We start from the raw sequence: 16,596 nt of genomic DNA, 5'->3' as shown, positions 1-16,596 counted from the left end.
TTTGCACTAATGAACTATATCCAAATCACTAGACAAAGAGTATTTTCTGTATCCTGAAAAAAACAAAACAAAAAAAAAAGCCTGAAGCTTCAGAAATCTGTAGTGATCATTTTCTTGTATCTTAAAAAAATATAATATATTTAGAAATCAATCAGGAGGCATGTTTGCTTTTGTTAGGATCCCATTTGTGAAACAGGCTTTTATGTATTCTTTTATATAAAAATTTCCATTCACAATTTGTACATCCACTGTAAAGAAGAGCCCACACTTCATTAGTGTTTTGTTTTCTATTTATGAAATACCAAGAAAATATACTCTGCTTTTAAGAATTAATAAATACAATGCAATTTTTCTGTATAAACACATTCACAATTTACAAAGCGATCCCTCATGCACACCACTGTATGCAATGAAGTTATTCAGCACAGCGCTGCAACTGTCTCTGATCTGTTCAGATCTCATTGTTAAAGTAAATAATTTCTACTCAATATTACAATTTTATTAGCTTTAATATTCCAATTCTTTAAGTTAGTTCACCCTTCTATTTATTATTCAAATAGTTCAAGAGGCTTGTAGACATTTTCTACGGTCCATTCATTGATTGTGACATCATTAACAACTTCTTTCCTTGTATTGGACGTTGATCACTGTGGTGAAGGCTCTCTGAAGACCAGGCTGGAACTTCTCTTCATCTCTTGTCTTTACTTGCTGATGATGACCATCCTTGTTTGCCTTTATCAGGTACATTTGTCTGCTCCGCTATGGATGTAGTGGTTTCTTGATTGTCTGTCTGTGAGATAACTGTTTTATGGTCAGGAGGTGAGTAGCATGTGTGATAAAAACCAGGCTAAAATACAAGACAGGGTGAGTGACGTGTGAGCCAGCGGGGCTGTACTGAAGTTGTGCTCTTTGTCAGCGTGTTGCTCTGTAGAGTAGACATCCAACTGCCTCTGCTGTTCTTGACGGGTGAGCGGAGGCTCCACCGTTATATACCCGTTGATTATCCTCACATTAGGTGGTGGTGTGCTGGTGGAAGGATAAAAGAAACAGCTCATTAAGTCATTTGTTTAAAGATTTGTTTTTTACATTTCTTGCCAAAAATAAATATAAAATAATGGTTAATCTTTTGGAGTTTTACAAAAAATATACCACTTAATGATGTACATGTGCAACTACAATGGGCTGTTGTCTGTATTATAACAAACATTTAGTAAATGTTTGAAAAGACAGAGTTTTTTTTGTGCTGTCTATACACTGTGTGCAGAATTATTAGGCAAGTTGTATTTTTGAGGATTATTTTTATTATTGGGCCACAATCGTGTTCTCAATCAACCCAAAATACACCTTAATATCAAAGTTTCATATTTTTGGAAGTTGATGTGTTTTTTTTTTTAAGATTTGGTCATTTTATGAGGATGTCTGTGTGTGCAGGTAAATATTACTGTAGACAATTATTAGGCAACGTAATAAAAAACTAAATTTCTACCCATCTCACTTGTATTTTTTCACCAGGTAAACCAATATAACAACTCAAAATTCAGAAATAATTCAACATTTGCAACATTCAAAAACAAAACAAATCGGTGACCATATATAGCCACCTTTCTTCACCATGACGCTCAAAAGCCTTCCATCCATAGATTCTGTCAGTGTCTTGATCTGTTTGCGATCCACATTGCGTGCAGCAGCCACCACAGCCTCCCAGACTGTGTTCAGAGAGGTGTACTGTTTTCCCTCCCTGTAGATCTTACATGTCATGAAGGACCACAGGTTCTCGATGGGGTTCAGATCAGGTGAAGGGGACCATGTCATTATTTTTTCTCCTTTTAGACTTCTTCTGGCCAGCCACGCTGTGGTGTATTTTGATGTTTGCGACCGAGCATTGTCCTGCATTAATATCATGTTTCTCTTGAATGATGCCGACTTCTTCTTGTACCGCTGTTTGAAGAAGGCATCTTCCAGAAACTGCCAGAAGGTCTGGGAGTTGATCTTGACTCCATCATCAACCCGAAAAGGTCCCACAAGCTCATCTTTGATGATACCAGGCCATACCAGTACCCCACCTCCACCTTGCTGGTGTCTGAGTCGATAAGGAAGTTGCTGCCCTTTACTGATCCAGCCTGATGCCCATCAAGACTCACTCTCATTTCATCAGACCAAAACATCTTGGAGAAATCAGTGTTCAGATATTTCTTGGCCCAATCTTGACGTTTTGTCTTGTGTGTTTTGTTCAAGGGTGGCCTTTTTTCGGCTTGTGATGACCTTGTGCTTCTCGGCACTCCAGACATGTTGCAGCTCTGAAATATAACACAACTGGTGGCTAATGGCTTCCTGGCAGCTTCACTCTTGATCCTTCTCAATGCATGGGGAGTTATTTTGCATCCTCTTTTTTCAACATGCTTATGGCGCCTCTGTTGGCTGTTTGCCATGAACCGCTTGATTGTGTGATGATCCCACTTCAAAAGCTTGGCAATTTTCAAACTGCTGCACCCCTCTGAAAGACATCTGACAATTTTTGACTTTTCAGAGTCTGTCAAATCTCTTTTCTGACCCATTTTGCCAAAGGAAAGGAAGCTGCCTAATAATTAAGCATGGCTTATATAGAGTGTTGATGTCATTAGGGCCACACCCCTTCTTATTGCAGAGATGCACACCACCTGATTTACTTAATTGGTAGTTGGCTTTCAAGCCTATACAGCTTGGAGTAGGACAACATGTATGAAAAGGACTATGTGGTCGACATACTCATTTGCCTAATAATTCTGCACACAGTGTAAAGTTTTCGTATAGGTAATATTATTTTTAGTAATAAATCCAATATAGTCATCCTATTTAAAAGTGTGCTTGGGGCATTGTGGTGGTATGGGGTAAAGTGAACGACTAATTTATGGAGGTTTAATCCTTGACAGACTGTCCTGGTCCTTTGCCACATATCTTCTCTCTCTCTTAACTCCACTTCCTGTCAGCTGCGTTTATAATATGGGTCACTATTACAAGAAACATTAAAAAGATAAACATTAAAGTATTTTCTTTTTTTTATTTTTTATCCAGGCTCTGTGGAGGCAGCTATGTGTCATAATACACCGGCTTCAGAATTGTCTCAGTTTAAAAAATCCCAAATGCAGTTTCCAGCTATCAAGTAATAAGAATGGTAATACTGTATTTCACTTTCTGCCATCTTAAAAAAAAAAAAAAAAAATGACCTTGAATATTTATTATTATTCATAGAAAGCCATTTACTAAATGAAATATCTATAACACTGTAGACTAACTATTGCAGAGCTGAACATATTAAGCTAATTAACTAGAGTAACAATCTGGTTTTCAGACAACTGGTTGTTGGAGTTAAGGTATTGCTTTTTATAACTGAACCACACACCAAAAAAACGTCTAAACTTTCATTTTAAGACCAAATGTATTTAGCTTTTGCATAGCCTAACCCATATTTGATCCCCTTAGTTCTTTTACATCCTGTAAAAAATGTGTAATCTGAAACATTTCAATCAGGTTATGAGGTTATTAAAGCATAGAAACATTGCTGCAGAAAGTTACCACAATATTCTCATAGCCTCAACCACCTAAGTTTGTGCCTATACTATTCAATAAAGTTCAATTTTTGATAGAATTGATATTATAAAATTCTTCTTTAAAGGTTTATGCTGTTCATAAAAAAGCATGAAACTATTTATTTTTTTGCTGATGTTGTAGATTTGTTTTTGTGAATAATAACTTGTGTTAATGGACCAGAGTCCATTAAACGGCCTGAAACATGTGTACATCACTTTGCATGCAAATGTCATGATCTTATAAAAAATAAATAAAATAAAAAACTTGGGAAAAAGTGCAGTGCAGTCCCTGACCCATGTGTACATTTTATAGGCAAGCAAAACTGGCCCCACAGATGGGTGAGGTGGGGGACTGAAAGCCAGATTGCATCATATGTTCTGCTCAGACGTCAATTTTCTTGCCTAGGAATGGGCTGGTAAGAAAATCTAAAGGTATATTAACATTAAGCAAAGATATAAAAATTTTTGTGTATTATTATTATTACAGCTCTATAACTGAAATGTCTGAATAAAACAAATAAAATCTAATACTTGCAGAATTGGACTGATCTTCAGCATAATCTTTGTAGTTGTAGTTAATTTTAGTTTTTGTTAGAAGCTGTTTTTAGAACACAGATGTAATTTAATTCCCATATGAATCTCATATGAATATTCATATGATCCGGGCACCTACAAAAATTGATACATACACAAAGAAGTGGCAGAAATTACAAGTATTATCAAGTGTACACAAAGTGCATGGCTACAGATATGAAGCTAATAAATACTTTCACTTAAAACGAATCAAATAATCAAACATACATTCCTACAATTTTAAAATGCTCTTGTTTGACAAGAACAAAACCCTTAACAAAAATAGTCTGCCACAGTAACATGGTGGTAGCAGTTGTTTCACATGATGTTTCAAACTAAAGGTACCTTGTTCATTTTACAATGGCATAAACTTTACTCTGAATATAGCAAATGGCAAAGGATGTCGTATTATACTAGTTGTATTGCTTCCTCTGGCTGCAACTATGCAAATGCATTTGGACAATCATCCTCCTCCAAGCCAATGCTAAAATTTCCCATATAGACGACTTTAATAAGTTTCCAAGTGCAGGGCTGCGTGTAATGTGACCTGTATGAAAGGGCCGAAGCACAAGGAAAAGTTCAGTCCGCTCCCCACCTTCAGCTTTTATTTAACCTGAAGAGCCAGGAGCTACAGTACACAGAGGTTCACAATGGAGGGGTTATGATACCACAGCTGCTCACAACCTGAGCACTCTCACCCGACGAGATTCATTGAAAAATTGTTTTACTGCAGAAAAGGTATGATAGGAAACTTTAAGGGTTTTGAAGCTCTGACTTTTTTTAACTAGGGCCTCCCCTGAAACTGGTAACCAGACCATGTTTTTCCTCTATTCTCTTATGTGACATGCTTTGATTCATAACTCTACACGAGGACCTGTCATATAAGCAAATGTTCATAAGCCCTCTTAATTCTAAATCAAAGTGCATGAAATATATATTTTTTACCATTGCTCCACTCATCAGTAATCAACAGGATGACTCATACTACAGACAAACACATGAATGTGACAAGGAGTAAGGCATTTATATAAAATGCTGTAAATACTTCAATACCTTTGTCAGTTTTGAAAGTTACTGTGTTACATATTAACAGCATTTTACTTGAAAGAGTAATCTAACTAAATTCCTTTCTTATATTGGTAATGCCTTTACATTATTTGCAATCTAAGCGCTCTCTCTCTCATACTGCAATGGGACATTTTTACAGAAGGCAGAGCAGGGAGATGCACAAACATCATGTGTGCTGATTGGTTGAGCAGCTGTAATGTGGGCAGGTGTTCAGCAAGCCTTGGACACACTGAGAGGAGACATGATGGTGCAGAGACCCTTATGAAAAGGTAGGACTTTCTCTAAAAAAATGTGCTCACAGAAGAAAAAGGCTAAATGTTTCTGTGATTTGTTGGTAATGTGCTGGAACAAAGACTTCATGTCAGTTAAAAGCGATTTTGATCTAAAGAAGCAACCTACATCATCTCAAAACCCACTGACAGCTGCTGCTTTTATGAACACAGATTCTTTACTTTCTCCTTATTGTACTTAAAGGGATAGTTCGGTATTTTTGACATGAATCTGTATGGCATCCCCATCACCAGTGTCATGCAATCACACTGACTTACCCCTGGCAGCGTCCTGTGAGCAGAGTTCTCGTCCAGTTTTGGTCAAGCCAAAAGTAGTCCGGCAGGTTTGCTAGACCCAGCGAAATAAAACGTTTCTCTTCCCAAAACATTATGTGTTCAAAAGAGTGATATTTTTGCATCCCAAAAACGTTGTAGTGGAAAAAGTCACACGTCGTTATCACTTGGTCCTATTTTCTCTCTGTTCGTATCAGTGCACGCCGTCATTCAGACAGCTAGGGCCTACTAACCTGACAACAGCCAGATGCATGTCTCCCTCCGCCCAGCTAGGAGCTAGGCGAAGGGAGACATGCATCTGGCTGTTGTTGAGCTCGCTGTCTGAATGACGGCGCGCACTGATACGAACAGAGAGAAAATAGGACCAAGTGATAACGACGTGTGACTTTTTCCACTACAACGTTTTTGGGATGCAAAAATATCACTCTTTTGAACACATAATGTTTTGGGAAGAGAAACGTTTTATTTCGCTGGGTCTAGCAAACCTGCTGGACTACTTTCAGCTTGACCAAAACTGGACGAGAACTCTGCTCACAGGACGCTGCCAGGGGTAAGTCAGTGTGATTGCATGACACTGGTGATGGGGATGCCATACAGATTCATGTCAAAAATACCGAACTATCCCTTTAAACTACTTGCATGGTTTCATAAAGAAATGCTGTTTTTTTTACTTGAATAGTGTAGAACTGTTTAATTCTATTGCAAAGTATATATTATTTTTGGTAGATTGCTTCAAAATAATTTTTTCAGCTTTATAAATAATTTACAGCATGTTAAATACTGTCAGCTTGCAAAATTATAAAGCTCTTAAGCATTGCATTGATTTTATTGATATTTTATTATAAACTAAAACATAACATCAAAATTATTTTGCAACTCACTTGTCAATCTACACACCAAAATGATGCAGCTTTTTTGTTTTCAGATGTGTTATTCTTTTAATTAACAACTTAATTCAGTATTAATAACAAACATTGTATATTCCATTTTTGAAACTGCATTTGTATTTATAGCTCAGGTAATGGGAAAGTTTCTCTAACATTTTTGATCCTTAAAAGTAATGAAATTGTTACTTTGATCAGTAATTAGTTAAGATGATTGTGAAGTAACCCAGTTACTAATTCATAAACTTTTTGGAGAAGTAATTAATTACTATAACTATTTACTTTTTAAAGTAACATCCCAACACTGACTATTGTGACATTCGTGCATAATGTTGCACAATGGATGTATTTTCTCTTTTTATTATTATTATTATTATTATTATTAATAATAATAATAACAACAATAATAATAAAAATAATAATAAATGTAATTTGTAATGCATTTTACATTTAAGAAAAATCTAAAAGTCCTACAGGTAAAATCATCAGTAAAAGCAAAAAATTAAAGACTAAACATCATTGTAAAGTACATATGAATAAATAAGGCATAATTATAAAAGGTTAACAGTCATAAGTTCTGCTAAAAAGAAAAGTTTTTATCCTCTTTCAAAAGTCTGGATTATCTGTGGTCTCCTCAAATAATCACGGAGGGCGTTCCAGGTCTAGGGGGGCAGAGCAGAAGGCATGGTCGCCCATAGTATTTAGCTTAATCTTTGGGAGGAGGAGGTGGTTTGAGCGTTTTGATCATGGTGTAGTGAGAGGGGTTAACACTTCATTCAGGTATAGGGGCATTTCCATAGATGCACTGGTGGGTGAGAATAGTGACGTATTCAATTCTTGCAGAAACAGGAAGCTAGTGAATTGAGTGGAGAATGGGTGTGATCGACCTAAATCCTAATAAGTGGAAGAAACTGGATTAATTTGGATATAAATTTGCATTATCTGGATATGGATCCAAACTGTCTTGTAAACTGCATTGGGATTCTATCTGTTGTGCAGTGATGCTATGTAAATTAACTGAACTGAAAGTAATTACATAAAGTTTCAAAGATAACATGTCGGTAAAGTCTGCATAAACCTTTATCATAGTACGGCTCACCTATCCCCTATGCGAACCCACAGGTCACTGAAGAGTCGGGGCCTCCCATGGCTGTGGTGAGTTTTGTGGGGTCGTTTGTGTCGTCCAAACTCTTCCAGCTGGTTCAGGCTGTCGGGGAGCAGCATGTGAGTCAGTTCTTCCCCCTCTAGGCCAGGCACATCGTCTGGATCTTCCATCTCATCCTCCGGAAAGGTTGGCCAGGTAGTGGGAGTCACTATGCTGGTGTCTGAAGGCTGCTCAACAGACTTAGTTGCAGGCGGTTCTGGATCTCGTTTAGTCCTGGAACAGAAGAGGACACGCATGGAATCAATTAATGAAAAATTTCATCGTATAAACCCTAACATAATCAGAGGTTTCTCTAAAACAATTTTGTTCCACAGCTATTGGAAACTACAAGGTCTTTTGTGTGCTGTTGCACACTTTCCTGCAGTTTCAACCTGCAGCTAATGAATGTTATTTTTTAGTGGTTTTTTGACCACTCAGTCACTTTTCTCGTCAAATATCCCAATTTAAATCAAGGACATGAACACCACAAGGAAACTCTCACACTATTAATGATGCCCCGAGTGGCTTGCATTCAAAGCAGCCAAAATCAGGGAAAAGCTCAACATTCGCGGTTTCCATATTTTGTCTACCAAGACTAACACTTTGGCCAAAAAAAGACCACCCAGATTCTTCCTTAAAATCTCTAAGTACTCATCTTTCCTATGTCTATAACACACACATTTTCTTTTTTACAAAATCAATTTAGATTCAATACGACTTTATGTTTTAAAGTCAACAATTTCCCTTATAGTGATGCTTAAAACAATGATATGTTAATTTAATATCCGGTTAAATTAAAGACCTTAATTAAACCCTAAGGCAGTTACCATAGACGACCTACCCTAAATGCATATTGTTGGACCATGTAAGAAGGCCACAATACAAAGAGATAATCTTTTATTTAACAAGGAGATCATGCAAATTTAATGAAAATGGCCCCAATATTAAAAGAGCTATAACTGACCAACTATTTTTATAAAATACCAGAATAATGTAAGTTACCCAGTACAGTATATATAGTTTTAATATGTTTTGAGAGAGGTGATAATAAAAATAATCCACTATATGAAATCAAAGACCAGGCAATATGTCCTTCATTGAAAAAACATCATTTTTTTTAATTAAAGATTGTATTATGTGTTGCATGATTAGCTAATAATATTCAGATACTAGGAGGTGACATTAATAAAAACATCCTAATACTAAAATATATAGCTTCACTGTTTTCTCTACAACAGAATACAACACTGCTTAAATATAACACAAAATGGAAAATAAACCAATAACACAAAATGACAAAAAAAAATCAAATTGCAACTTCAAAATTAAAAAGAAACTTAAACTGAAGTCAACAAAGGGCAGAATCATGACAAGGGGTTTTAGCGAAAAATTATTTTTGGCCACTTGTTAATTTCTGGCCTAGGTGTAGAGCAGGTTGCTCAATAGACCTGTTTGATCCTTAAACATTGTTTTTTTTTTTTATGTAAATAATTGAAACTGAAAATTTTAACTGACTGTGGACCATTTGAGCCTTTAATTTGTATTTCAACTGAACTGCTTAACAGGTATTTTTGCTTTTCCAGTCATTTTAATTTCCAGTCTTCCTTTCAGATCCTGATGGCTGAATCAGTGTGACAATATCATCAGCCCCGCAGTCCAGCTGCTGTAGAGCCAAACTTAGCTTTAAATAGTGCTGTCTGCCGCACTGTAGTATTAGTCATTAGGTCATTTTTGGTAGTCAGTTTGAAACAATCCAGGGCTCAGGCGTACAGCTTTTATAAACACCTGACATCCAGCCATCTCAGACTGGTTTTATGCACATTTTGTCTCATCTCAAATCAGGAAGGTTCAAGAGTACATTTTGGATGCATGTATAATATTTTGTGACCACAGCGAGTCGGCCGGCTTGTCAGAATTTACAGCACAAACCACTGCTGGCTGAAGGTTTCAACTGCAAAAGAAGGAAATAGGGTTACTTTCAAAGTTTAATAATCCAAGAAAACTTTGTAAATGCTCTAGATTGATTGATTGCGATGTTTTTACTGTTGCAAAAATGATCATTCTTGATGTATGTTGCTTTAGTTTTAACTCTTTACCCTGAAGTAATTTGCTGTTGATATTGTTTTATGGGCAGTTCAGTGAAGGCCCAATGAAACAGGGAAGCTGCAGTGTGCCAAGAGCGAATGCCAAGAGGTAGACAGAGTCAAAGACTGGTTGGCAGATAGATCTTTCAGACATTTAGCCTAGCCAACTCGAATTTCTGTGTGCTTCTTGCATATAGTGAACATCTGGGAGCTTAAGTGTGTGCAATACTGCCCCGCTTTGTTCTTTGGCATTGTACATCATCCTACTTATTCCAACAAGCACGTGTGTGGGCATGTGTGCTGTGGGGAGAACAGTCAGAACAACTATTTTGCAGCTTTCTTTGGCAGCACCAGAGCAGAGGGTGGTGGAGAAGAAATAGACTACAGTTACTGAAGTAATGATGATTCACACCATAAGTATAATTTTATGTCATATCACGAGCTTTGCATTGCATTTGTCTGGTATGAAGTATTATTTATTTGTTGTTTTTAAATGGCTCACTGCTAATAATTAGTTAACTGGAACAAGAAAAGGAAAGTTAATTAAAAATGCTAAAACTGTTTGTAACCTTTGACCCAATTGGTATATTTTAACTTGCAGTAATACAAACTTTGAAGAAATGTGAAGTGAACAAAAGGTGATCCGTTTTTAAATAATTTTAAATATAATATGTAAAACTCTGAGGAACATTTGTTTGCCCTCTTTAATCATAGAAATAATATTCTCTTAAATAACTGCTGTTAGTGGGCCACTAACCCGAGTCCTAAATGTTTTATTTTAGGATTGACTATATCTTTGTTCAGCCTCCACCCCTTACAAAATAATTCTTTTGGTGTTTTCTTAGCAGAGTACCTTCCTCTCTGCAGCTCCACCATAGATGTTGTCCGGCCTTTACCAGTTTAGCTAAATAGTCAGGTCTTGGGTTTGCACTTCCGCTTCTGTCAGTGAGCCCCAGGGCAGCTGTGGCTACAATGTAGCTTGCCACTATCAGTGTGTGAGTGTGTGCGTGAATGGGTGAATGAATGTACAGTAGTGTAAAGCGCTTTGGTCAAGTGTCCTAACTTGAATAAAGGCGCTATATAAGTACATGCCATTTACCATTTACTTGTGTCACACTTTTCCATTTTTCTATAAGATAACATCTATAAGATGTTCAAATGTTAGAACATGGTTTTACAACCTGAACCCTCAATAAATGTGTTTTACATAAATATCAGGCCCATTCTTTCTACTACACGTTTTGGTCTCCCTGATACTAACCTCTATTTTTACTACTTTAATTAGAAGTTTATCAATTGAATGGGTATCAGAAAGCAATTAGTTGTATAGTTTTTTTAAAGAGTCTCATAGTAAATTTGGTTGAATAAAATCACATTTTGGGGCTTTTTCAACAATTGTGATTAAATATTTTGAATTATGGCAGCATTTTCTTTTCACTTGAAAACATTTTGGACTGTTACAGACTCTCACAATAAATTCAATTTGTTGTTGTAGCCTAACAAAATCTGGGAACATTTAAAACATTTATTGTTCTTATAAAATGGGGCTCAGGTTTTGTTTGCAACACAGCAGTTTGCCCTCTCTTCTCACTTACTCTGTAGGTTGCCCTTGTTGGTCAGATGGAAGGTGGACAATTTCATAGCCCTCCTGCCTGAGTATGTCCAGAATACTGTGGTTCCCAAGGAAGTGACCTAAAAGTGGAGAAAAAGAAAGAAAGAAAGAAAGATGTAGAACATTTACTTTATATGTACAAAGTTGAAAAGTTCTTCTCCATGGCTAATTAAAATGTGCTTGATGAAAGTTGAAAAACACTCACAACATATTCCTGCATAAAACACAGCCTGTATTTTTTCAATAACAGTGTTGATTATGATTAACCTACATGTTCTGGACACATTTGCTTTGTTTACAATAATAATAACAATCCCCCCACCACTTTCTTTGAGTCCTGGCATCTCAGTCCCTGAACAGATTTACTCTAAATGTAACGTCTTGTATACCTATTAAATAAACAATTATCAATTTTGCATTTTTGTACAAACTTTCAGTTAAAAGTCTATAATTCTGTGTTGCATAGATTTGTATCTTTTTTAATTACCAAGGTCATTTCCCGGTATCGACTTAAACATCCATCCATCCATTTTCCATCACTCTTATCCCAAGAGGGATCACGAGTGGTGGTGGTGCCTATCTCCAACTGTATACGGGCAAGGTGCTGGGTATACCCTGGACAGGTCACCAGTTCATCGCAGGGCAACAGAGAGACAAACAATCGTTCACCCACACACTCACACCAAAGAAGAATTTAGAGAAGCCAATTAACCTTAGAGTTATGTTTTTGGACTGTGGGAGGAAGCCGGAGTACCCGGAGAGAACCCACGCCTGCTCAGGGAGAACATACAGAAGGACGCCAGGCCGGGAATAGAACCCAGAACCTTCATACTGCAAGGAAGCAGTGCTACCCACTGTGACACTGTAGGTATTGTGTGCTGATGATGGTGGGTAGTGATGTCCTGATCAAGAAACCTTTAAAATATCTGCAACGCAGTCCCTAACAAAAGGAATTAATGGTTAGCTAATGCCAATGTGATGTCTGTAAGCTGTTGCCGCACCATATGTGGACATGTTTTACATGACAAATTCATCTAAAAGTCTATTTTCTTCTGCATGACTAGCAAAGGCTATAATAGGCAAAGTATATTATTTTATCAGTTCAAGTTTTTTTACTGTAGATTTCACATTGTTTTCTTAATTTTCTATACAAGCTGCCAATAGATAATAGACTGACACTAACAATCACACCATCTTAATTAACAGATTTTGCAGGTAAGTTGGATCCTTTGAAGCTGTTATACAGTATATATTCATCTTACCTTTTAAACAGTAACTACAGTGTCAATATTAATAGAGGAAGAATATAATTCCACTTTATTGTCATTACATTGTCACAAGAACAAAGCAACAAAATTCACTCTCTGCATCAAACCATCCCCTTGGAGAGCAGTGGGCTGCCATTGTGCAGCACCCAGGGAGCAGTGTGGAGGTTAAGGGTCTTGCTCAGGGACCCAGAGTGGCAGTCCGTGGGCTTCAACTCAGAACCTCTGGGATCGAAGCGCAATGCCCTAACCACTAGGCCACCACTACCCCATGATAGATTAGTTTTACCTAAAATGTACAATACAGCTAGCCTGATAAACCGGACTAAATGGGAGATGAAAGGTGTTATTTAGTCTGGCCTAGATGAATGAGACATCGGAAGATTGTTGATGAGAACAACCCGTTGTTTTTCAAACCGCTGTCTGTGCCTATTGGCGAACTCTCTGACCAATGAGCACAACTGACAGTGATGTAGTAAGCATGACAGAAAGCTGGTGGGGGAGTGTAAACAAACAGCCTGTTGGCAAAAGGGCCTGAGGCATTGATCAAGGCTAGACCACTCGCAGGTAAAAATTATTGTGGCCGCTGGCGGGTGGGGCTGGTTTACTAGGCTACAATACAGCACAATCTTTTGGAAAAATCCTATTTTACCATATGTCATCACTTTAATCAAAATAACATTCCAATGCACTGCTCTCTCAGGGTTCAGACCTCTTCAAACATTAAGGTTAAACATTATGTTCCTCTAGCTGAACACTGGCACTGCCAATGAGATCACGCTTATTCTGATCAAACAAATTATTGAAAATTTGAATTCTGCCTTTAGGCTACATTTAAACAATATAAATTCTGTTTTCAACCAGTCGTTATCTCTTGTTTGTCAGTAACAAAAACAACCTGTGATATATATTTTTTTAGAAGATAAATATTCACAAATCAAGAAGTTTGGTTTATTCATACTTTGTTTTAGCTGTGTAAGGTTGCATGTAAATAAAATGGGCTCAATTACAAGTTTAGTCTAGGTCACAATTATAAATTGCTTAAGTGTGACAAGAACAAGAGAAATGCATAGAAGATTTCAAACAAGAGATTGCACTATGCTTACTTCTTGTATGGTAATGATCCCATATTTTTTTTACATGAAACCTCTCGCCTCTTCTCCAGTTGTCAGTCACTTTTAGTCATCTTGTCTCTGATTCTCTCTGTCTAACATCAAACAACCAGGCCTAAGCCTCACATTGATGACGGCTTTTTTTTCTGCCGTCGGTCAATAATCCTGCATGTCACTCAACTCAGCAATAAGCGGTTCTTTAGCTTGACATCATCTTTATAAGCACACATACTTTATGAGAGGAATTCATATTTGTGCTCAAGCAAAGGAATTCTTACACTAACACTCGTCGGGTCTCCTACAGCTTATTAACAACATGCCGACAATATTCAAGCCTCTTTCTGTCAGGGTCATCTGCTCCGACTCAGCTCTTCACCTCCTGTCAATTTTATCATTATAATGTTCCTAATCATTCCTGAGAGCCAATGAGACAAGCATGCAGTGTTACACTTTCTTGGCAGCCAAGTTGAAAGGCAGTCCAAGGCGAGGCATTGGAGTGAGAGGAGGCTGCAAACAACAGTGTTGGCAGATAAGATTGGTTTAATCAGAAGGTCTGACGTCTGAGGGAGGATTCTTAATTTGCTGCACAGCAAAAAAATTAATTGATATAACTTTCTGAATTTTAGTTGAGTTTTATTTCTGAAATTCACAGCAAAAATAGGTAGAATCAGTAATTTTTTTGGGGGGGGTTTAAATTGCAAAGGTTTGACAGCAGTGAAAGCTGATTGTTTTCAAGCATAATGTTAAAACAACACAGCAAAACAAGTAGAGATAAAAGAATCTCCTAAATGAATGCAAAAGGGAAACAAAAAACTTTCAGTCTTCCAACACATAATAGCCATTTGGAAATAGGCATAGGCTGATACATTGGCTGGCCACTATTTTTAGACATTATTAGCGCACTTTTTCTTGTGTCGCACCAGCTAATATGTGCATGTATTCACTAAATTATTAGTGTTTTCGGTTCTTCCGTAAATATCTTTTGAAAAAAATCTCGAAAATATTTTTAATTTTTTTTTTTTTTTTTTTTTTTTTTTTTTATGGTGTCCTGTCTGGCAATGTGGCAATAAGAATAATTGTCTTGATGCCAAAAAGAGCCCAACAGATTTTACTTTCACGAGTAGAGCAGTAGGGCTATTGTCCTATTGTTCCACTTGTTTCATGCATATAAATTACTTTATTATAAATATGCAGGGAGTTTTACAGATTTTATGGACACTGCAATGTAAATAGCACAGAAGAGGAAAAACAGAAGAAGAAAAAAAAAAAAGAGAAAAGATGAAAGAAAGAGGAGATAGAAAGGAGATAATGATAAAACATTTTCAGTCTGCTTCATCACCTGCAACGAGATATAAAAAAAACAGCACAACCAAAAGACATGGTACGAGACATACAATAAAGCAACACCTTGAAACTATCGCTGAAGTAGTATTATTTAGTCTGACATGTACTCTGTGTTACCTGAAGATAAGAGTGTGGGCTTTCTGTATGGAAGTGAATCTCTGAGTACCTGGAACCAAGCACCTGTAGTTGTTTGTGAGGGTGTACTTGTGCATGTAAAGTTTATTCATAGAGAAAATGTTCAATAGTGGTTGTGGGGCGCCCCCCCAGAGCACTGAGTCCACCGCCGGGAGACCCAAAGCCCCAGACGCCCAAAGGGACCCCAAGAGAGAAAGCACCAAGAAGGGACCAGCCCAGGAAATCAGAACCCCACCAAGGGAGGAGGAGAGACAGCCCAGAGGAAGTTCCCCAGCCACCACGATGCCGGTGCCCTGGGGAGCCAGCCACCCTGAATTGAATCCGGCCCCAGGGATAAAAATATTTTTATTTCAATACATTGCTCAGTCCAAATTATTAAGGAAGTAAGGGCCAACAGAGCATCCAGAACCACTTTGAGACCAATTATACATGCAGTATTTTGTAGCGGCACTAAAGTTCTGTCAGAAATGCCTCCAGCAACTTGTGCAGACTCTTTCCCCCCCGACTTATATTATTTTATTATTGTTATTTCTGACAATCCAAATGTGTGGACTCTCTCATTTTACCAGTGTGTAAAAAAAAAAAATAATTTACTTCTGCTCTGTAGAATCCTATAGTAGTAGTATGTTTTAATCCATGCAAAATTTTTGATCTAAAAGATCAGGTATATAATGTTCTCAAGGCATGAACTGACAGACAAGGAAACAGCTTGTATCACAGAGCTATAACCTATATAATCCCTCAATACTATAAGAGAATTACAGTTCAGAGAATAGGGGAAATGCCATTCCTATGAAAAACCATCAAACTGTTTTGGGAAAGATGCTTAGTTTGGGGTTAGAAAAGGTTTAAATTTTCTACATAATAAAAACAAGCTGTTGTTAATGAAAAATGGTTTTCTCGACTTTTTCCTCCAGAACACTTCTGCATTCAGCCCCTCCAACACCACACCATCCCTTGAAGCGGTTTGTTATGTTCAGGATCATTAACATGTGCTTCATCCTTGAAAAAAACAGCTTTATTCATAAACAAAATAGGTAAACAATGCCAGGTCTTTGGTCTGGATCTTGACTCAAAACAAAACAACACTTGTACACAACATCAAGCTTTTTAGCTCCAAGGGAAAAACCTCACTTCTAAAAGTGTGTGTTTGAAGTTCATTTGAAAGATTGCATGGTTCTCCATGGTTTAGCCCAATTTGTCAAACTAAACAGCTATGTCTGTGATTCCCTCAGATCTATTATTT

At 37.2% G+C, this 16,596-nt stretch overlaps 1 protein-coding gene across 1 annotated transcript in view; it reads right to left on the bottom strand.

Annotated features, from left to right (window-relative positions):
* Positions 1–272: 272 nt before the first annotated feature.
* The window catches only part of trabd2b (TraB domain containing 2B), a 104,422-nt gene continuing 88,098 nt past the window's right edge, over positions 273–16,596 (bottom strand). Inside the window, exons 5-7 of the mRNA XM_038306568.1 lie at positions 11,478–11,574; positions 7,754–8,032; positions 273–1,026 (exon numbers count right to left, since the gene is read on the bottom strand). Of these exons, the coding sequence (XP_038162496.1) occupies positions 813–1,026; positions 7,754–8,032; positions 11,478–11,574 (590 nt within the window). The 3' untranslated portion in view covers positions 273–812. The remainder of the gene's footprint in view (positions 1,027–7,753; positions 8,033–11,477; positions 11,575–16,596) is intronic.

The sequence above is a fragment of the Cyprinodon tularosa genome, unplaced genomic scaffold (assembly GCF_016077235.1).
Source record: "Cyprinodon tularosa strain WSP-4 unplaced genomic scaffold, ASM1607723v1 ctg585, whole genome shotgun sequence".
Lineage (NCBI taxonomy): Eukaryota > Metazoa > Chordata > Actinopteri > Cyprinodontiformes > Cyprinodontidae > Cyprinodon > Cyprinodon tularosa.
The sequence above is the reverse complement of the archived record's forward strand: the minus strand, read 5'-3'. Positions and strand labels throughout refer to the sequence as shown.